The sequence below is a fragment of the Pelophylax lessonae genome, assembly GCF_965119305.1.
Source record: "Pelophylax lessonae genome assembly, chromosome: 8".
Taxonomy (NCBI): Eukaryota; Metazoa; Chordata; class Amphibia; order Anura; family Ranidae; genus Pelophylax; species Pelophylax lessonae.
In genome coordinates, this window is record NC_138775.1 from 251,752,330 (window position 1) to 251,775,320 (window position 22,991).

The 22,991-nt window shown below is 42.9% G+C and overlaps 1 protein-coding gene across 1 annotated transcript in view; it reads left to right on the plus strand.

Annotated features, from left to right (window-relative positions):
* The window catches only part of ZNHIT6 (zinc finger HIT-type containing 6), a 65,986-nt gene extending 43,623 nt beyond the window's left edge, over positions 1-22,363 (plus strand). The window contains exons 6-10 of the mRNA XM_082266633.1: positions 11,842-11,910; positions 12,684-12,764; positions 17,458-17,535; positions 19,531-19,649; positions 22,096-22,363. Of these exons, the coding sequence (XP_082122759.1) occupies positions 11,842-11,910; positions 12,684-12,764; positions 17,458-17,535; positions 19,531-19,649; positions 22,096-22,124 (376 nt within the window). The 3' untranslated portion in view covers positions 22,125-22,363. The remainder of the gene's footprint in view (positions 1-11,841; positions 11,911-12,683; positions 12,765-17,457; positions 17,536-19,530; positions 19,650-22,095) is intronic.
* Positions 22,364-22,991: the final 628 nt, after the last annotated feature.

Below are 22,991 nucleotides of genomic sequence, written 5' to 3' on the forward strand. Positions count from 1 at the left end.
TGCCTGTCTGTGTACAAATTGGTTGGGTAGTTTAGGTAAGTTCTTATTTTTGTAAAGTGAAAGTTGATCATACAAAGGTTGTATGATTGAATTGTAACAGAGTGGCGACTTGCAGCCCCAGGAGCGGTGTCGTGTCAAGATGGGCAATCTCCTTGCGACTGCAACAAGAGTTGTTGCGTGAAATCATCTAATGCCTGTGTAAGTCTTGGGATGGATTCCTTTTTCCTGTGAAATCCCCTTAGGCCCATATGGGGCCTTTAACATTTAGCCAAAATGAGATTAAGGGCTCTTTCACATGGTCCGCCTCCGTAGGCGGATCCGTGCTGCTCAGCGGGGATCGATCCGTGATCCCCGCTGAGCCGGCGGATGACAGCTCCGTCTCCGCTTGCTGTTTGGAGAGGGAGGTGTCACAGCCCCCGCTGTTCTCTATGGGGAATCGGATGAGAGCGGACCGCCTGTCCGCTCTCATCCGATCCCATCTGATTTGATCCCCAGGACGGATGGAAAATAGGGTTTCCATCCGTCCGGATTTCACGGACAGGATCGGATGCGGATGGCAGCGGGTGTCAGCGGACAGGTGTCTGCTGACATCCGCTGCTCCATAGGGCTGAATGGGGCATCCGATCAGATCCACCTAAAAAACTGACAGGCGGATCTGATCAGACCGCCCGTGTGAAAGAGCCCTGCAGAAGTTGTAAAGTCAGGTTTTTTTTGTTTTTTTTACCTTAATGCATTCAATGCATTAAAATAAAAAGCCTTCTGTGTGCAGCAGCAGCCCCCTCTCTATCCAGTGATGTCCACGGGTGCTTAAGCAGCCCTGGTCTCTCTCTCCTGATTGACAGAGACAGCAGCGCCACTATTGGCTTCCGCTGCTGTCACTCAAACTCAGCCAATCAGGAGAGGGGGGGGTGGGTCTAAATGGCAGCTCCATGTCTCAATGGATACACAGGGCTGTGGCCACATAGCAAGCTGCTTGCTGTGGGGGAACTCAACAGGAGGGAGGGGCCAGGAGCTCCCACCAGGGACCGGAGAAGAGGAGGATCTGGGCTGCTCGGTGCAAAACCAACTGCACAGAAGAGGTAAGTATAACGTGCTTGTTATTTAAAAAACAAAAAAGAGAGACTTTACAATCACTTTAAGTCTGTCCCTTCTCGGGGCTTTTATTCTGCCCTGTTTTCCATCTTTTGAATGACAGACCAGAGCCTCTGAAACCCAATGATATTGTTGCCTTTCACATTGGATAGGAGTGTGGGGGGGGGGGGGGGGGGTTAACACCAGGAGGGAGCAGGGTTTGCAATTTGTGCCAGCTGATGTACAATCTGGTCCTGTATTCCAAGGTGGTCCATAGCAACACATGAATGGGTTTAAAGACTAACACCGGTATTTGCAGCCACCACAGCACCGTTACCTTTGCAATGTTGTAGGGCAGAATAGGTTAATTTTTTTTAGATCAAACTCTTCCACTACCGGCAGCACAGGCAAAGAGGGAAGTTTCCATCAAAGCCATTTTGCACTAATATTTGTCTCTGCAATCAGAACAGCAGCTGTTGGTCAGCTATAGCAGTTGCAAATCAGTGCAAAAATAAGGACCTCCGTTCCGTTGAGCAGTTTGTTCAGATTGTAAACAGATATTTAACCTTTGAAGACGTATCTGACAGCAAATATAGCAATTGCGTTCCTGTGTCGCTTAAATCGTTTTCTGTATATAATTTTAGCAAATGTGAACTTTTCAGCTTCAAAAAGAGCATTGAGGTTGTTTTTTTTTTTTTTTTTTTTTTTTTTTTTTTTTTTTTTTTTTCAGTGTTTTCCTTCATTCCAGGGGCGGAAACCGAATGGAAATCAGTGAGAGATTTTCTGCTTTTTGAGGCTCCAAGTTATTGCTTAACAAACATTACAACTTTCCAAAGGAATCTGAAAAAGGCCAACGGCAGCTCACACACTCCCCCGTGTTCTGCACCCCACGAGCGGGCGGCTCACACAGGCCTCTTGTACAAGCCGTGTTTGTTCAGGGAAACGGACTTGGAATCAAAACATTGGATCGAGTGTTAAAAGATGTATTTTGATTCAAGCAGCCCTTGCCATTCTGACTGCCTTCGCCTTAATATTTACTGACAAAGCTTGCTTGTGCTGGCTGTCCCAGCTTCCCCCCATTAGCGGGTTGGCCTGGTTTGTTTGGTGTCAGACCTGAGTGGAATGTGGACATTCAGAAGCTGCGGTGTTATTACACAGCGTAACCTAGAAGTTTGCAGCACTGCGCTCTATAAAGTCGGCAGTAGTCGGGCATGGTTTTATTGACCGTTTTGGAGGTCTTCTGGCTTCCTCCTCTCCTTCAGGGTTTATGACATATTTCCACATTATTTTGAACCGTCTGCTGAAACATTCAGATTAGGAATGGCTGAAAGTTATTCAGAAGACTGGATGTTCCTTGAAGCAGAACGTGTCTTGGGTAGCTAGAGAGACCTAGTTAGAACTGGGCTTATGCAAGAACCGGAATAGTCTGTCTTGCATAATTCTAATATTAGTCCAGCTTGGACCAATGTAACACTGCATATATAATACATGTGGGACCACCCCTGGATGCAGGTAGTCACTATAATAGACACTGCTACTCCAGTGATTTCCATTAGCTTTGTTGTCATACTTATGATGAACTTTGACTTGTCCAGCACAGATGCAGGAAGTAAAGCTAAAGGGTCAAATATAAAATATTTAAAATGTTAGAGGAATACCAGGTGTGGACATTTTAACATGGTTACATTGGCCCAGCTTGGAGCTATGCAACTATGCATATACCACACCCGTGGGGTCGTGTTCTGAGTGGTGCCCTGCTGCTCTGTGAACACAAGAGGTCCACTGCTCGGCGTGGGTGCCATACGGAGATCACTGAATCAATGCAAATCATTAATCATTCTTTGATTGGATGGGTTGGAGAGTGTGATGTCACGCCCCCCCCCCCAATCTCATCCAATCAGAGAACACTTTACATTCATTGGGAAAATGCAAACCATTCTCGGATTGTCACCTGTGCCAAGTTGGTGACACTTTGTTCACTATGCAGCAAGGCAGCTTCTTGGCATGGGACTTCTAAGTGAATGGTGCCCGTACTTCTGAAAATTCTGTTTCCATGGCTGCCAGTACTTTATAAGCCACTTACCTGAAACCAATAAGCAGATATGACTGCCCTCTGACTTTTCTTGATTGCAAAAATTAACTTTATTGAAGAAACAGTGTTGCAACACATAGCAGGAAAAAAAATAAAATAATTAAACAATCGTGTACTGTCATTCTACAAATAACAATAGGGTGAGGTACGCAGAGCAGGACATGGGAAAGCAGTATGCAAACAAGGGGTCGAACCAGTGAGGGGGACACACCTCCAGGCACAATGACACACCTCGAGATCCGGGTCAATCAAAGAGGCCAGTCGGGGCGACCGGTACATCCATTCATAGACTGCCCTCTGACTTTTCTAATCTATATCTATACTTGCCCATGGTCAGTTATTAACAGATTTGAAAGCGGACACAGGTGTGGCCTTTCTGGCCTGCTGCTTAGACAGTAAGCACCAGTGCGCCGATGAGGTTACTTTTGTGCTGTCCCATCCTGTAAGCCCATTGACCGTGTTAGACTGGCAGCACTGTGCAGAGCAGTGGAGACTGACTGTCTAATATTGCTACCTCCTTAGTAGTGCCTTGCAGGGGAGAAAAGAGCTAATACAAGGGGAGATATAAAGTATTTAATAGTCCTGGGTCCTGACACAGTGCTGTGATCATTTAATAGTGTGTGAATAATAATCTGTCCAGGCCTGCATGTATAATGGTTTGGGCTTCATTTAGCCCAATATAGGACTGGCACTGGATCTGAGAGCAATGAATCTTTTGGGGACAGCACCTGAAAGGGGGCGAGTATTTGTAGCCAAAGCTTTATTTTTTATTTTTGGAGCTATGGAGCTAAATATTACTTTTGTAATTCAAGAACAAAATTGGAGTTGAACTGTAAAACTGCCTCCAAGCTAAAAGATTAAGCTGACCAGTCACTGGTAGTCTGCACCAGTCTTTTTCAACCAGGGTGCTTTTGAGGTTTCTTCAGGGGTACCTTGGCAAAATGCCTAAAAATTGATCAAAAATTGTATATAAGCCAGTAGGTGGATCAAGCTTGCCTTTTAGTTTATTATGCACCATTACGACTTTCTAGACACAGGCATCCTTACAACCAATGACGTCATTGGTTAATAAAGAGGAGGTCTGTTGCCTCCACAGCATCCTGGTTTGACCCTTCTGTGCCCCTTTCCCTCAGCACTGGGTTGACAGCTGACTAAATAGAGAAATTGAGGGAGAAGAGAAACACAGGAATACTAGTCAGTAGCAGTGTGCAGAAGTGGATTTGCTTTGGAAGAATAAATCCCCTCGGGCAGTGGTGGAAAGTTGATGAGTATTGTAGCCAAAACTTTTTTTTATTTTTAGAAACTTCTAAACTAGGAACTTTAATTCAAAAACTGAAGTAGATTTGGGCTTTAAAATTGCTTGCAGGGGAAAAGATTGGTTTGACCAGTTAGTGTATAGCATGCATACATGTACAAGAAATCTCCACAGTTGCAAGAGTGCCATACCTAACACTCAAATAACCATTCTGATTGTTATCCCGTATTATTGACTCGTTTGTACTCTTCCCTTTAATATGTTCCCTTTTGTGTGTTCTGCACAGCATCTCCCGAGTGAGGTGACAGTGTTTCCTGACCCTTTTTGTCTTTTCAAGTGGGAACTACATCGATAATAACTTGCACATTTTTTATTGGCCAGTACTGAATGTTATTTTCTTTGATTTGTTTTTTTGGTGGTTGTTGATGGAATATATTACTGGACAGTGGTTGGCTTCACATTTTAAAACGTAGTTCCACTATAACTGATTTGAAAAAACAATCCTCCCATGGAACACTTATTGTAGAGTTCCCACCTGATGCTGTTTCCATAGAATCTCATACATGGAAACCTTTTGTAGTCCTTTCCTCCTTCCTGAGCATTGAGTAGAAGGGTCTTTTTTTTCTGTGGTCTAGTGATCAGTGATCCTGGCATATTTATTATATAGACATAAACCTACAATACCATACATTTCTCAGCTTTCTACCTTTTCCCCGGAGCACAGGTTCACTTAGTGCCGGGTCACACTTATGCGATGCGGGAAGGCTGCGAATTCGCAGCCTGTTCCCGCATCGCAAACGCACCCTTGGCAGTTCACGCTGCCATATGCGATACGCTGGGGGTGTCAATGAATTAACACCCCCAGTTTGATCGCATATCGCAGTGCGATCTTTACAGTTCGCACAGGATCGGATCGCACAAGTGTGAACCACTGTGCGATCCGATCCTGATGCGGCTGAAAAAAAGGGTCATGTGCGGGTGCAGTGCGAATTTAGCCATACAAAGTGTATGGCTGAATTCGCACCGCACAGCCGATCGCATGTAATGAAGGAGCAGTGCGCTCCGATATTACATGCGATCGCCATGCGCTTCCCGCAGCCGCAAGAGTGTGAACCGGCACTTAGGCTTAGGGATGCACCGAAATGAAAATTCTGGGCCAAAACAGAAACCGAAAATTCAGGATGCCCTTGGCCGAAAACCGAAAATGACTTTTCCCCCAAATGATTTTAAAATAGTTTATTTGCATCCTCTGAATGCAAATAAACTTCTTCCAGGCCAGTCCCTAATGAAATCCAGTCCTTATTTCCTGATTCGTAATTACAATATAGATTTGAGCTTGCCACAAAAATGATGAAAGCAGACTATCACAGATAATATAATATACTGCGATAAGTCCCATTCAAAAACAGTCTCTGTAATTCACAGGCAATGCAATCAGTGCAGGATTGAATTACAACAGGAATTGAACCCAAAATGTCCCATCTGCTAGCTCTTCCTGAGGCCTTCCTAACATGTTGTTGTTGAAAATCCGACTGTCACTAAATGAAGTAACTTGCATGTATGCTCTACCTAATTGGTTTGTGGGTGACACTTATCTGATGGAGCTGAAGCGTCTGATGTTTGACCACACATGTATTCAGTTATTCCCTCTTTTCCAGTCTGCCTCGAATGATATCCAAACTCCTCTATCTTGATGATGAGGATAGGGGGATGAAAGGCCCGCAAGGTTGGATGCTAGATGATCTAGACGATCCCCTAGTGCCGGAGTATCTTCTCCTGTTGCGGAGGCATGTAGCCAGCTGCCTGCCCGCACTCTGTGCTGGGATTTCTGAAGGGGCATCCGTTCACATATGACGCACCATTAAAGGGAAAGCTGCTGCGGCAGCCATTAATCTTCGGCATATATGACCCGTTTTTGGCCGAAATGGGATAGGCCCATTTTCGGCTGAAATTTCGACGCACCACTACTAAGGCTGGGTTCACACATGCCGCGGCTCGCAGTGCTAATCAGGTCCGAATTTCTGCCTGAATTCACACCTGATTTGGAGCCAAAGACACACAGGACTCTTTCCTAATTCGGACGGCGGCCGCCCCAGAGGTGTGTGAACTGGCTCCATTGAGTGCCTGTAATGCGAATTGGATGCGGTTAAATCCGCATCCAATTTGCATTTATGTGATCTTGGCCTTAATGTCTGTATACTCATAGGACAGCCCTGCTGTTTATTTATTTGAGGAGCTGAACTTTCAGTACAGTGGTTTTAAAATGCAAGTCTACACAACTTGATTTCTGTTGTCCATTGAGAGAAACAGGAAGTTTCACCCTTGGGTTATACTGACTGAAGATTGGATGCTGGCAAACAAAATGTAGGCCAGCCCAGGAAAACCACTCCTACTGCCAGCATGCCTCAGTTTTTGCTTTTGTCCTAGTAGGATGGATATACAAAATCTCACAAAAGTGAGTACACCCCTCACATTTTTGTAAATATTTTATATCTTTTCATGTGACAACACTGAAGAAATTACACTTTGCTACAATGTAAAGTAGTGAGTGTACAGCTTGTATAACAGTGTACATTTGCTGTCCCCTTAAAATAACTCAACACACAGCCGTTATTTCTAAACTGCTGGCAATAAAAGTGAGTACACCCCTTAGTAAAAATGTCAAAATTGGGGCCAATTAGCCATTTTCCCTCCCCAGTGTCATGTGACTCATTATTGTTACAAGGGGGAGTAGGTGTGTTAAATTTGGTGTTATTGCTCTCACTCTCTCATACTGGTCACTGGAAGTTCAACATGGTACCTCATGGCAAAGAACCCTCTGGGGATGTGAAAAAAGAATTGTTGCTCTACATAAAGATGGCCTAGGCTATAAGAAGACTGCCAAAACCATGAAACTGTGCGGCAGCACGGTGGCTAAGACCGTACAGCAGTTTAACAGGATAGGTTCCACTCAGAACTGGCCTCGCCATGGTCGACCAAAGAAGTTGCGCGCACGTGCTCAGCGTCATATTCAGAGTTTGTCTTTGGGAAATAGACGTATGAGTGCTGCAAGCATTGCTGCAGAGGTTGAAAGGGTGGAGAGTCAGCCTGTCAGTGCTCAGACCATACGCTGCACACTGCATCAAATTGGTCTGTATAGCTGTCGTCCCAGAAGGAAGCCTCTTCTAAAGATGATGCACAAGAAAGCCTGCAAACAGTTTGCTGAAGACAAGCAGACTAAGGACATGGATTACTGGAACCATGTCCTGTGGTCTGATGAGACCAAAATAAACTTATTTGGTTCAGATTGTGTCAAGCGTGTGTGGTGGCAACCAGGTGAAAAGTACAAAGACAAGTGTCTTGCCTACAGTCAAGCATGGTGGTGGGAGTGTCATGGTCTGGGGCTGCAATGAGTGCGGCTAGCACCGGGGAGCTACAGTTGCCAACATGAATGCCAACATGTACTGTGACATACTGAAGCAGAGCATGATCCCCTCCCTTCAGAGACTGGGCCGCAAGGCAGTATTTCAAGATAACGACCCCAAACACACCTCCAAGATGACCACTGCCTTGCTAAAGAAGCTGAGGGTAAAGGTGATGGACTGGCCAAGCATGTCTCCAGACCTAAACCCTATTGAGCATCTGTGGGGCATCCTTAAACGGAAAGTGGAGGAGCGCAAGGTCTCTAACGTCCACCAGCTCCGTGATGTCATGGAGGTGTGGAAGAGGACTCCAGTGGCAACCTGTGAAGCTCTGGTGAACTCCATGACCAAGAGGGTTAAGTGCTAGAAAATAATGGTGGCCACACAAAATATTGACACTTTGGGCCCAATTTTGACATTTTTCACTTTGGGGTGTACTCACTTTTGTTGCCAGTGGTTTAGACCTTAATGGCTGTGTGACTTATTTTGAGGGGACAGCAAATGTACACTGTTATACAAGCTGTACACTCACTACTTTACATTGTAGCAAAGTGTCATTTCTTCAGTATTGTCACATGAAAAGATAACAAAATATTTACAAAAATGTGAGGCGTGTACTCACTTTTGTGAGCTACTGTATTTCCTTCAGCTCTGCTGTTAGACTATCCTATTTTTCTAGCACCTTTTTGAGTTTTTTCTGCAAAGCTGCTAGAGTTGATCTCTTTGATTGCAGCGTCTGGTAAAAAGAACACATTTCAAGTCCAGAGCCTTTTATTGCTTCAGTGCTTGCCTTGTCTCTGAAGGCTTGCTATGTAAGTGGGTTGGTCAGGCCAAACACTAGGAGCTACCTCAAGAATTTGGAAGAGGTTAAAGCTGTGGTACTGAGCGTTGACCTCATCCTCTGGGTGGAGAATCAACACCTGGGCACTCCTTTCTTTCTGGCCATGCAGTGTCGAGAGAGTTTCTCTGCTGCTCCTGCTATGCAAAGAGCTGCATGAAACTTTGATCCTTTTCTGCTACTCATACAGTGACTGTTTTATCTCTGGCCATCCAAGCTTCACCTGCTAGCAGGTGTCTTGGTTTAGTGCATTAAGGCCTTGCTTTGTACCTTGTGTCTTACATTGCCTATGCGTTTGCGGGGCACTGTACTAATGGCTCTGGGGCTTCTTGCAGTGCGCCTACTAATGCAGCCAACGCCTTCCATCTGGAAACGTTCTCTGTTGGGTATGTCCAATTCCTCTGCCTCCTTAGCTGAGTTTTTACTTGTATGCATGATTTTTTTTGCCCAAATCAACCAGTTTATTGCTGACTTTGATAGCAGAGGCCCCAAATGTGCTCCTTCTGACACAGATTCTGTATCTGATCTTCTTGTGACTCTTGAGCAATCGGCTCCGGAGGCTGTCTGTCTGATTTAGGGTTGATCACTTTTTATGTAATGAGCCTGCCTCTGATGAGTTGCAATTGTCTGTCATTACTCCCAAATTAAGAGACCCTTTCAGCTCTTATTTTTGGGGTGTTCAATATCAGCCTGGATCAGCCTGTTGCGTCTACCAGTGTGAATACCAGTCTTGGTCCTTTAAGCCTAGTACACACGCAACGATTATCGGCCGACCGATCGTCCGTCCAGAGTGGTGTTTTGGTTGGAATGTGCCTAGACTGCACACGAATTTTCTCGCCCGACAAAATTCTACTTCAGAAGTGATGTCATGTGTTGGATTGCTTTCTTTGTGTTCTTTCTTCTCTGAGCATGCCTAGTCTTGCTTATTACATTTTTCCCTGTCAATCTGTACTGACTGCACGAAAATCGGCTGTGTTTCGACGGCGGACAAAAATTGTATAGCCTGCACACCAGATTTTTTTCGGCCGAAAAGTCTGAGTCGGTTGTCGGAAGCATCATACTAACAAGCCAAAAATCGGCAGATCGGTCGTCGGACGAAAATTCCCTGCCAATTTTCGACACGTGTGTACAAGGCTTTAGGGTGCCTAAGACAAAAAAAACTTTCCCTGTGCACCTGCATTTCTAAGTCTTCTCTGTAGAGATTGCAAACACCCTGACAAGATGTTTGCTCCCCCTTAGCGTGCTTATTTGCCTTGTGCCTCTATGAAGAGGACTTTGTTAAAAAGTGGCCTACTTCTACTGTTGATCCAGCAAGTGTCCTGCCTTTAACAAAGACTACCATACTTGTACAGGATGAATAGGTCTTGAGCACTGAGCCAATAAATGATTCAAAGCCTTCTCTAGAGCCCCGTTCTCGTGGACAGGCCCTGCTTTTCATCCCATCTTGATTGTGACTTTGAATGACTGGTCAAAGATCTTACTACTGCTGTGGTTGATCCTTTAGTTATACAACATTTGGAGCAAATGGTTGTATCTTTTTAAGCTACAGTTGTGATTGGCTTCATGAGGGTTCCCATCTCCTTTGAAGTGCTGGATTACGAGACCCACATCTAGAAGCAGCTGATCCACAAGGCCTCCGAGGGACTACATCTTTTTAGATGTACTCTTTATACCATTCTCAAGAATGCTACTGGTGCATGCGTTTTTTTTGTTTCTCCAACCACGCGCCATACATAACTAGACCCACCCATGTTGGCACCTAGTTCATCCACAAGGTTGAGGCTTTACAGTCTATTAAATCCTTAGACAATCCCTTCCTCGGTATGGTATGCCCCTGCTTTTCAGAGTCTGGGAAGGCTTGTTAACCTCTTCAGACACTTGGATTGCTTGCATCTGATCTGTCTGGATGCAGACAGGTGGAGGTGTGGTATACCACCTCAGGTGGAGATGGTATTCTAGTTCTACAAGCTGGAATTTCGCTCTGTTCCTTTTTCAGTTTCTCCCCTCCAACCTTTCTTTTGTTACCTCACTTTATTACCAGGTCTCTGTCTAGCCATTTTGGGTCTTACTATTGAAGATATCATTGTTTCATTTTGATGGGTTTTACTCCCACCTTGTTCACATTAAGTAAAAAAAACAAAGGTTGCATCTGCCCCATCTTGTATCTAAAAGCACTGAATGTCTTTCTCAAGCTCAGGAATTCTGTACATATTCCAGCGGAAGTAGTGGATGCTCTGGTGACTTTGTTGGATCAGTACACCCTCATTCATAAATTTCCTTCCTTGAAAGTTCTTCCTCATTTGCTATTTTTTCCGAAGTGTCCTGTCTTTTTTTGCATGTGGGTGTTGACCATTTACTTCATAAAATCTTCTATATGCATTATGGGAAATATTAATGAAAGAATCAATGTCTTGATACTTGCCCACACCAGTTGCCGTGGTCTTTCATTCATCATGCCCTGGAAAAAGGGAAGGGAGGATCTGGTTGGCTATTATGGAGAAAAATTCTTCCCTCTAAGGCCATTAATAAATTAGATCCATTATGTTGGCAGACAAGTCTCATGACATATCATGTGGTAGAGGTCCAGCCATTTTCAAGGCGACAGCTTGTAATGGACTTCAGACAGGTTGGGCCTTAACTGACATCACTCAGCATTTTCCAGACATACATTCAGGACATAAAACTCTGGGTGTTTCTTTATCCATGAGCCTGGGTAATACAAGTCTGAGAAAATATAAAAAGCCGTTTGAGTATACGGATAGACAAATCACGTTAGTGACGTGGGAGAATTTCACAGGGACAGAGCCAGGAGTCAAGGCGTGTTTTTTATGAAACATTACCAAGAGTTGTTTCTTGGATGAAAATACAGTCTCTATCCAATAAATACACGCTTTTTGTTTTATGTAATTCTCAAATGTAGTGATGTGACGGCTTCACAACAAACCAGCTTAGCAACCAAATATTTCGAAATTAACAGGTTTCAATGCTCTTCGGGGCAGGAATGATTCTTGCAAACAAGTCCTATTATGGAAATTAGGACCCTAACTAGGAATTATATGGTGTTTCACATATGTATCCCATGATATTATATAAATGTATAGATATACTGTGTGTGTCAGAATAAAAGTGGCCGATATGGCAAATTCATATTTATTCATTTTTTTTTTTTTTTTCTCCGTTTTAGAGAGCAAAGATTCTTTTGGCACTTGAAGCTCGTGTTTCCTCAGTGTAAAGCAGAATACACGGAGAAGAGGTATGAATTCTACATGATCTGCTTTTCCACATACTAAACCGGTCTTAGAACATTAGAAAGCCCTTAGAAAGGATAAGTATATGCAAAACTGGTGTTTATCATGAACTTTTCCAAAAATCGTATGTGAGAAATCCCTAGTTTAAAACTTATTTAGTTTTAGGGGGGTGGGGTGGGGGATATCGGACTTGCATCTTTATATACCCTACAAGCCTTTTAACAAATCTGTATGTGAAAAAAATGGTTTAACTTCAAATCATAAATTAAAGGATTGCTAAACTAGAAACTATAAGTAAATGTTGCAGCTTGCCAGCCCTAAATGGGGTAAGGCTAAGAACATTTTTAGCAAGTACAGAAAATTCCTCCACTTGCCAGAAATGCCTCGTCACTTCCTATGAGATGGACTGGAACTGAAAATTGAAACACTTTGGTCTTTCTTGTGTAAACTACTAATCCTGTTACCCTGATATAGTACATAGCCAGACATGTTTTAGGTCCAGCCTTGGTAACAACCATTGCTCCTCCATAGATACACAGGAATAGGAAGTGTTTTATTCACAGGATTACCAGTTGAAATTTGGGAAAATGGTCTTAAAAATGAAAAAGGAATTCAGCTACCACATCGAAGGACCAGGAAACTGCAATATATTCCGTTTTTGTTTTTTAGTTTGGATATGCTTTAAGTTATAGAATTTGAGTGTGTTAATTTGACGTTTATGACATGTTAGCAGTACAGGTATTTTTAGGAGTTTTTGATTTCGGATTTTGTTTCGTAGGGTCCGGGATGACAAAACACTTGGTGAGATCCTAAAACATTACATTGATCCAACGGAGTCTGATCCAACCATTCGACAAAGGTAACCAGCTCTTTTCTCTTGTTATAGCCTTATTCTTCTCCTCCCACAAGTTTAACATTGCCTTCTCATACATTTTAAAGTGTGATGCTTTCAAAGAGTTTGGTTATTGAGTAGGGTAGTCTGCTCCTAAGGTTTGTCTTGTTTAGTAGGGGAAAAAGCAGGCAGGGCCTATAACACTGCTTGGAATTTCAGTGCAGCAATGTTGTTCAAACAAAGTTAGGAGCTCCCTGAATTTCTTACAAGGTTAACTTGTATTTTTCTATATTTGCAGTGTTCTTAAAGGAATAAAACATGGGGATTGTGCATGTTTTGCAGAAATATACTGTGTTTTTTTTTTTCACTTTTAAATGTGGGAATCAATCTAGGAGGCCAGTTCTGCCAGGGTAAAGTGCTACAGTCTGTATGCCATGGCACTAAACCTCCTAGCCATTGGGTATAGTAGTTATAACATTTTGCAGTTGACAATACCAATAGAGTCTATTGTGAAAACAAGAGTCAATCAATGCAGCTCACAAAGGTATGCGAGAAGGTTGTCTATATCATGATTAAAAACTGTAGTGCAGTCATAGGTGGTCCAATTGAAGGCATAAATCAAATCTCTGATAAAGGTGAATAGGTCCACTTTAATAAAAAGTTATGAACATAAGAACATAATGTGTCCAATGCCAACCTCCTGACCCAGGGAACCACTCCCAACACCTGGTGTGATTTTTAGGCTTGGCTGGTAAGGCTCTACAATACCCGTCCTTGGGGCAAATCAAAGCGGGGGGGGGGAACCAAAAACCAGGGAGCTGCAAAACTGTCAATGTTGGGGCTGCTGGATGGAAAGTAGCAAGAAAGCAGCAGCATGCATCCCCAGTGAGCCGGACTGGCCTCAACAGAAGTCGTGTCACCCAGAAGTTATGTCAACACTTAACTGTGTGACTCGTATAGGAGGGGAAAAGGACCTCACGTGTCTCCAAATTAAAAAAGCATTTCAAAGCGGCAGCTGCTTTGTTAAATACCAAGTGCCTTTAAAAACTCATTTATAACCTGGTAAAAGTAGTGACAATAGAACTAAAAGGTGTTTATTGGTGGATTGAGTGTACCATCATCCCTATATTTGTGTAAAGTTAAAGAAATTTGTATCCCCTAGGACTAGAAGGGCAGCCACTAGATTCCATATAATAGAAAAAATATATTTTATTTAAAAAAAAATCCTTTTTTAAAGCAACAATAAAATATTTGCAATTTAAAGATGAGATTATCCTGAATTAGTATGACTGACAAATGGTGCATAAGCATAACATTTTGTCTAGAGCAGTGTATGATAAGAGAAGCACCCAATGCCTTTCAGTATTTCTTTAGCGTGCGTCAAGCCATGACCTATGTTATTTTACAATTTTAGATCAGATGTTTAAACTACTCATCAAAACCACATACAGCAATAAAAGCAATTCTGAGGACTTTTTCCCACACAGACCCAGCAGAGGGGGGAAGAAGAGAACCAAGTCAACCAGGAAGCATAAGCCCACCATAGCCACTGGGACCATACGAACACCTAAAGAGGGGGGGAGCTGACCCAGGATCAGTGAAGATCTATTTATGCAATTTATGGAAATCAGAGGCTGGAAGTATATTTTAGTGAGAGCAGGATTGGAATACGGTGGGGCATATGTCGGGACTTTAGAGGTACCGTCTTGAGACCAATATTTATAGTATCACACTGGTACAAAAATTATATTAAAAGCGTTTCTTTAATATACAAAAATATCATAACAGAATACATACAAGGACAAGGGAACATGTCATACAAAGATCAAAATTGGAATTAACATAAGCATATCCTCATCCCTCACATAAGCTTATGCTTATGTTAATTCCGATTTTGATCTTTGTATGACATGTTCTCTTGTCCTTGTATGTATTCTGTTATGATATTTTTGTATATTAATGAAACGCTTTTAATATAATTTTTGTACCAGTGTGATACTATAAATATTGGTCTCAAGACGGTACCTCTAAAGTCCCGACATATGCCCCACCGTATTCCAATCCTGATCTTGATAAAATTGGGATGTGGTACCTTTTTTAATCACCAACATTTAGTTTTGTGAGCTTTTATTTGATTTAGTATATTTTAGTGCCTCTTCTGGAAAACAACCCAAAATGCAGGCATCTGGACAATTGGGGGATTAATTTTGCCTTCAAGTAAGTAGGAAGCCTCCAAATGGGCAAAAAAGTCATCCCCTATGGTGCAGCCGCGTCCCGTGCCCACCTCTGAGTCCTGGTAGTGGTGTGGTGGTGACATAATCACTGTGCTGCTCAGCCGTGCTAAGAGCAGAGCTGTGGGAGGAAGCGAACAGGTCTACTCTTTACAGGCTGTTGGCAGGAAACTACAGGAGGGGGTAGAGACAAGACCAGCCCCCTTGAATGAGGAGCGAGAGTAGCAGAGAAGGTCTTTTTTACAGGAAGTTTCTTCCCAAAGAAAAGTTTCATGCTGGATTACTGCACAGACCTGGATGAAATGAACAAAAGATATCATGACTCAAAAAAAAGAAATACACTGGACTCTTTTACTAAGATATTTATTTAGCTCTGATTTCAGCCTTAAAGCCGTTCTTTACCCTAGAAGCAAAAAAGGAAGTCAGCAGCTACAAATACTGTAGCTGCTGACTTTTAATAATAGGACACTTACCTGTCCAGGGATCTAGCACGGTTCTGGCCTGAGCCAGGTCTTCATGTCCAGGAGCCAGCATGTTTACTTTGGGAAGCTGGCTGTGACTGCTTGCAGCTTCATAGCCGGCGTCCCACTGTGAGCTGTGCTGCACTTTGTGAATGGTCCCACAGCCAAAAGTACCAAAACCTAAAGAAGGGTGGGGGAGGAAGACTAACAGAACTTCCCCTTTTTGAGTAAAGTTCCTCTTCAAGTTGCATGCGCATTGTATGACCTGTGTGACGGAACATTAGTGGTTTATGAATACCAAAATCTTTAAAGTTTTTTTTTTTTTTTTTTTTTTCTTTTATATAAAACCTCCCATAATAAAACTATTAACTATGTGTGTAAAATTACACTGACCTGCTTGGAAGACTAATCTGTGTAGCTTATTTATCTGTCTTAAGCCTGGTACACACTGAGTGAGTTGAACGAAAAAACCTGTCAGCTCAGGTCGGAGCCACTTTACTAACTATGCAACGTTAGTATAGTGATCTCCCCTGCTGAGCTATTGTATACGGACAGGGGGACAAAAACACTTAAATCAGCGCCATTTGGCTGAGAGCACTGATCGGGAGTCGGTCGGCTGCTGGTTTTCCAGCATGCTTATCCGACAGAAGCCGGCCAGACGGCTGGCTTTTGTCAGACAGGGTGGCTAACACACTGGCGGAATGTCGTTTTTTTGTTTTTTCTTGAACAGGCTTATGTCCTCCGAAATTCGACCCGTGTGTATGGGGCTTTAACTGCTATAATGGGTTATCGCAAAAACACACTGACTGTAAAATTCTACTTTGAGTTTATAGTGACTATAGTGTATTTGAATTTATTGCCTGAACCCCTCCGCCTTCCCCCTGCTATACTACGAAATGCTAAGTCTTCTGTGCTCTAATAACCTCTTTCTATTGCTTAGTCTTTGGGGACCCAGGGCCCCATTCACACCTGAGCATTTTGTAGCTCAACCCTCCAAAATGCTCAACATCCAAAATAGGGATAGACCGGTTATCGGATATGCACTTTCCCTGATATATCGGTATTGGCCCCCCGGAACTGGCCGATATTTTTGTGACGTCATTCTGCCTTCTTAGGCCGTCTCCTTGGACAGCCTCTTCTGAAGTCGGGACTAGTCTCGGAGTGTATCACAGCCATACACCCACCCACAGCAGCCCGGTGCCAGCCACCCACCCACAGGCCCTGTACCAGCCAGCCACCCACCCACAGGCCCTGTACCAGCCAGCCACCCACCCACAGGCCCTGTACCAGCCAGCCACCCACAGCCCCTGTGCCAGCCAGCCACCCACCACAGGGTGCCAGCCAACCACCCACAGACAGGGTGCCAGACAGCCAGCCACAGGCACTTTACCAGCCAGCCACCCACCTACCACAGGGTGCCAGCCACCCACTACAATATGCCAGCTACCCACCACAGGGTGCCAGCAAGTCAGCCATTAAGCAAAAATTAACATGTTCAGTGCCAGATTTGATTCAAGAATTGTCTTTATTTTTCAAAACTTTAAATGTACAAAATATCGTCCCATATCTGCCGATACCGATATGTTGTGACAAAAGTATCGGTATCGGCCCTGAAAAAACCATATCAGTCTATCGCTAAGCCAAAATCCCATGGTTTTCAGTTGTGCCTGCTTTGTGTCGCTTAAAGCTTGTAGCTCAAAATCGTTTTGGGGCCCAAAAACTTTTAATGGGGGCGCGCAAATTAATGTATCGTGTAACCCCCCCCCCCCCCCCCCCTTAGTAACTAGCTTTCCATGGGCTAAAAATAATTCAAAAGGAAAAAACCTCTACAAATGTTCAAAAAACCTACAGAAACAACCAAAGTCACACAGCTCTTACAATAGGCTGTTTTGTAATTTTATGTTAAATTGACTCTTATTTCTTGTCTAGATTTATAAAACCAAGCTTGGTCCTGGTGTTTCAGACTCTTTGGTCACAGAATTTTATGAATTTGTTAATTTGTTGTGATTCCAGAATTTGGTTTTACAGGTTAAAAGAGTATGTGGGATCTTCTTGTGATGTAAAGGTCTTTATGGAAGCAGAAAAGAAATCGCCTGGTCCAAAGAGGTAAGCTACAGCAAAATATGACTTAAAAACTGCTTGAGGTGAGCATGTCATTGGTGTAAGTCAAGCCAGGAACTCAGCTAAGTGGGTATCAGAAGGTTCTTGCTCAGATCCATAAAACTGGACTCCAGACAAGCAGCTAAATACACAGCTGAAATGCATATGAGGAAAGTATTTTAGCTTACAACCAATTCTCTTCAGTTTTATGATTCAGGCACATATGCAAATAGCATAGCCAAGTCCCCAACTTCCTCTACAATTAGGCAGTAGAGCTTGGTCAAGAAACTACCCCAAGCTTGGTGATTGGAGAGTGAACTATTTTTATGTTGGTCACTGCACCATTCAGCAAACCGCCACTGCTAGACTGACAGCATCATAGCAAAGTCTTACTTACTTGTGCCGACTCTTCCTTCTCCCAGTTCTGCTGTAAAAGGTATTACATGAGGCAAATAAAAACACATTAATAGTAGTTATATTTTTAATAAATCTATGGCTGGTTTTATTTGTTCCTTAATCTGCTTGGTATAAAAGTATCACTATAGGTTGATAGAATTGCGAGGGATTGGAACACCTGTCATTTTTGTATTGCTGTCTGTGTTAAGAATTTCAGTGTTTATTTCAATGCCCAGAATAAATTAAAGTTCTGACCAAGGAAAAAAACACCCAAAGGTCTCTTTCACACAGGCGCTCCGTATGTCCATATATCACCCCATCTGTTTGCGGGTGATATACGGACCTAATTCATGTCTATGGGATTGCAGATGTCAGCGGATGACCATCCGCTGACAATCCGATTTGCGTCCTTTCCGATCAGTTCCGTTTTTTTGGAACGGAACCCTATTAAAAAACGGAAAGGACGCAAAATCGGATGTCAGCTGTGTCATCCGCTGACATCCGCAATCCCATAGACCTACATTATGTTCGTATATCATCCGCAAACGGATGGGATGATATGTGGACATACGGACCGGATGACACAAGTGTCATCCGTGTCCGTTAAAAAAAAAAAAAAAAAAAGTGCCGGAGCGGATCGCAATACGGTCCGCTCCGTGTGAAAGAGGCCAAACTCTGCTAAAGTCACCTAAACGGTTTTGAAAATGCAGCTTAGGTGAGTTTATAATGCAGATTTTTCTCCTGTCAGGATAAAGAGCCTTTACAAGAAACCAGTTTGCATTAAGGCCTTATAGTTGAACAAAAGTCTAGCTGCAAATCGGGGCAATGTGCGGCTCACACAGACTACAGAATTGACAGAGAGAGGGGGGGAGATGCAGAGAGAGCTGGATGACGGAGGCACATAAACTGACCACAGTATCATGGATCAACAGCCATGATAAACATAGTCCGTTTAAACAGGGGAAGACAGGAACAGGCAGGATCAACCAGGTATTGTACAACATAGAATGGGACAAATTACACTACAGAAACACTATGCAATATCGCAGGGATCTCCAATCTACAGCCCCCCAGCTGTTGCGGAACTACACGTCCCATGAGGCATTGTAAAACTGACATTCACAGACATGACTAGGCATGATGGATTTGTAGTTTCTGAACTGTAGGGCCATAGTTTGGAGACCCCCTGCAATATAGTAAGGGGCAGGAGCATTTTTTTTTTTTTTTTTTTTGGGGTTACAACCACTTACATTCTGCATTTTCTGTTTAGAGTGTAATTAGATTCATGTTGCATATTGTGTTTTATTTTAAGCACAACAATGTTTGTATTTCAGCAGAAGGCAAATAAACGATTAGTACAATTAGATAGTTTGCATATGTTTACGCTGTGTGTTCAGTGTTTGCTGCGCTTTGCTGGATACACCTTTAAACTTGCCTTTACATTGCAATATACACTATATGGCCTAAGGTTTGAAGACCTCTCACCATTAGACAAACAGATGAATCCACAGTAATGACACCATAGCACTAAGGTATTGCTGCAGCTAAGAGATGCGTCAGTGTTTGGTGTTTTTCTGCATTATCCAGATAACTTTTATACTTCAGGTACTATGAGCTGGACACCAGTAAAAACCTGAGAGAAAATCTTAAGAAGAAGACAATAATTGAGTTCCCGACTCTGTATGTGACATTGAAAGGCGAAGACATGATGGTGGTAGATCAAGGTGGGCAGATCTGGAAATGTTATTTTTGTGATTGATTAGCAGTTGTATCGTGTGTTCCTACAAAGTCTGCAGGGAATGTGTCGTCCTCCTATGTTTTTTATAATATTCCTTACTGCTGATTGTTATAGCGGTTTGTAAAGAGCCTCTGAATATGTTTAGTATGGCAGTTCACTCTACCCACCAACTTCCAGAGCACTGCTGAAGCACTGAAAGCTCCTCTGCTTATGTAGCTCAGGCACCAAGTGCACTAGGGGAGACTGTATGCCTATCCAGCCCGGCACAGCTGCCCCCCTCCCCGAACGGCTGACTGGTTCTTCCATCCACAGAGAAAGAGATGTACACCACTCAGGCAGTATGGAACTTCACAGCCAGCCTTGGATGCAGGACCTTGGATCGCAACCGCAGACAGGATACAAGAGAAATGGCCGCACACCAGGCAAGGATGGTAGACATGTTTCACACGACTCACAGCGTGCATGTTCACACACAAGCACACTGTGAGTCGTGTGAAACATGTCTACCATCCATTTTGCTGTACCTTGCATCCTTGTTCAATAAAGCCTTTCATCGTGAGCTGTTGCCTGGTGTGCGGCCATTTCTCTTGTATCCTGGTTCTTCCATCCAGCATGGATATTGGCGCCTCTTCCTGCTGCCTAGGCTGTTGGACTACATTTGCATAATCCATGCCCAGGACACCAGTGTGGTACTATTGGCTTTCATCAATTTATTAATTTACTTCATGTTGTGGATAATAAACTTTATTGTTTTAATCACTTTCTGGTTCCAGTTATATAGCCCTTGACATCCAGACAATTGAGCACTGTCTCTCTGCCCTGGTTGATGGTATGCCTATTTTACCTATACCAGGCACTTGAGACAGTACTCTGGGGGGTTGGGGGTTCTCCAACTAAGGCTATGCTGAGTAAACTTATGTTTTCCTCTATACAAGGCCTGCTTCCATTTGTATTCCTGGCATGCAGTACCAAGTTTATGGTAAAATCATGCTTTTTGCTGCTGGAAGGGTTGATTGACAGTCTGGGTTTGCCTGGGTGCAATGATGAAAGTATGACCCTGATTGTGGCAGGAGAGAGTAAGTATTGCTAGAACAGCCTTTTTTAACCAGGGTGCCTTTAGGCTTCTTCAGGGGTACCTTGGTAAATTGCCTAGAAATTGCCCAGAAATTGTATACAAGCCAGCAGGTGGATCAGGCCTGCCTTTTAGTTACACAAAGCCACAGGTTTTCGTCGTACACTATTATGACTTTCTAGCTGCCAGCATCCTAGCAACCAATAACGTCATCGGTTGATAAGGAGGACGTCGGTCACCTGCACAGCATCCTTGTTTGCCCCTCCCCTGAGCACTCCATCAGCACTGGGGTCACATTAGAGTGATCGAGAGAAACTGAGGAAGAAGAGAAACGCTGGAATACTAGTCAGTACCAGTGTGCAAAGGTGTATTTGCTTTGGAAGAATAAATTGCTTCTAACGTTGGGTATCCTATGTGTGTGGCTGTTGCTGCATTATGTAAAATTATTAGAATTGTTTTTATATATTATAATATGGGGTGCCTCATGACTGTCCATAATTTAAAAGGGCGCTTTGACTGAAAAAAGGTTGAGAAACACTACTAGGGTATACACTTGCAGAATTTTTGTTCACATTTCTTTGTTTTTAAGAACGTTTGTTCAATTTTCTAGACATTAGAGGGTTCAAATTGACGTTGGTTTATGACTGCAGTGACAAGAAAATTTTAAGGAATGGGATGAAAGTTTTCTCAAACAAATTAATGTCTAAGAGTGGATGTGGTTTTTGTCTAGGAACTTTCTTTTCTTTTTTTATTTAGACAAAAGCAGAGGATACAGTCCAGAACAGTAGTTGCATAACTCAAACAGTATTTTGCAAATGTTTAGGAACTTTCATTAATTCCATAATTGAATGTTAAAAGCAAAATGTTAAATGTTAAAAGCAAAGAAAATGTTGCATCAAGCCATCGAATGTACTGCAAATTTTCATCACAAATCTGTATAGCCAGCATTAGAGTCTCCGATGGGTATATTGTTGCTGTCTGTTTCACTATTTGGGAGATTCACTTCCTGTGTCCCTTTTTTAGTGGAAATCCTAGATTTTAGACTTCCCACCAAAGCAATAGATGAGTCACCCAGTGGGGACAAATGTAAAAACATGCAATATGGGAATTTCCCTCACTTTTTGGAGGTGTTTCCTTTTATTTCCTTTTGTGCCTTCAAGACAGGAAGTAAAGGGAAATCTTCCTAGCAGGATACAGAAAGCAATGAAATATCCCAATTTTGGTTTAACCTTTTCTCACTTGACCCAAAACATAAAACCACATTTTGGCTATACATAACACTAGTTGGGAGGTTTGGATTTGGAAAGAAAGCATTATTTAATGAACAACCCCTGATAATATCCATTTCTTCTCTTTCTAGAAAATAAAACCCAACCATCTGTTTTATGAAGAAGTGACCATTTTAGTCCATCTCAATGTGTATATAAAAGGAGTGCTCTGTACATGTGTAAAGGAACTTACTGTATTATTGTAACTGGTTTGTATGTAAATTTGTTAAGTTTATTTTTTACTAGCAGGGCATCATTGCAATAAGTTGGCCATTGCTGATTTTCACATTTTTGTAAATCTTTTACTCATTGGATAGACATTGTGATTTACTTGCATTTTTTTTTTTTTTTATCATAAAGAACATGGCAAAAAAGTTATGCGGTATTTGTGGTGTGTTTATTAAAGAGGAACTACAGTCTGCTCATATAATCTTTGCCAATCTGAAGCTTCCCTCCAACCACTTTGCATATGATTTTATATGTACTTAGATTCTGTTCTTGCCAAATATGCTGCAGAAATCTCCCTCCACTAAGTCAGGCTGCAGCCATTTTGAATGTGGGCAGCTGAAGCTACTTCCTGGATTTACACACACACCACTGCTTGCCTGCACATTTCTCCTCTCTTGATGAATACACATGGATCTCTGCCCGTCTCCTCCTATCTCTGCCCGTCTCCTCCTATCTCTGCCCGTCTCCTCCTATCTCTGCCCGTCTCCTCCTATCTCTGCCTGTCTCCTCCTATCTCTGCCTGTCTCCTCCTATCTCTGCCTGTCTCCTCCTATCTCTGCCTGTCTCCTCCTATCTCTGCCCGTCTCCTCCTATCTCTGCCCGTCTCCTCCTATCTCTGCCCGTCTCCTCCTATCTCTGCCCGTCTCCTCCTATCTCTGCCCGTCTCCTCCTATCTCTGCCATTTCTCCACAGTACTAGCAGCTCGTGAGGTAAATGATGGTTTGTTTTAAAGCTCTCTTAGTACTTGCCCAGAATGTGT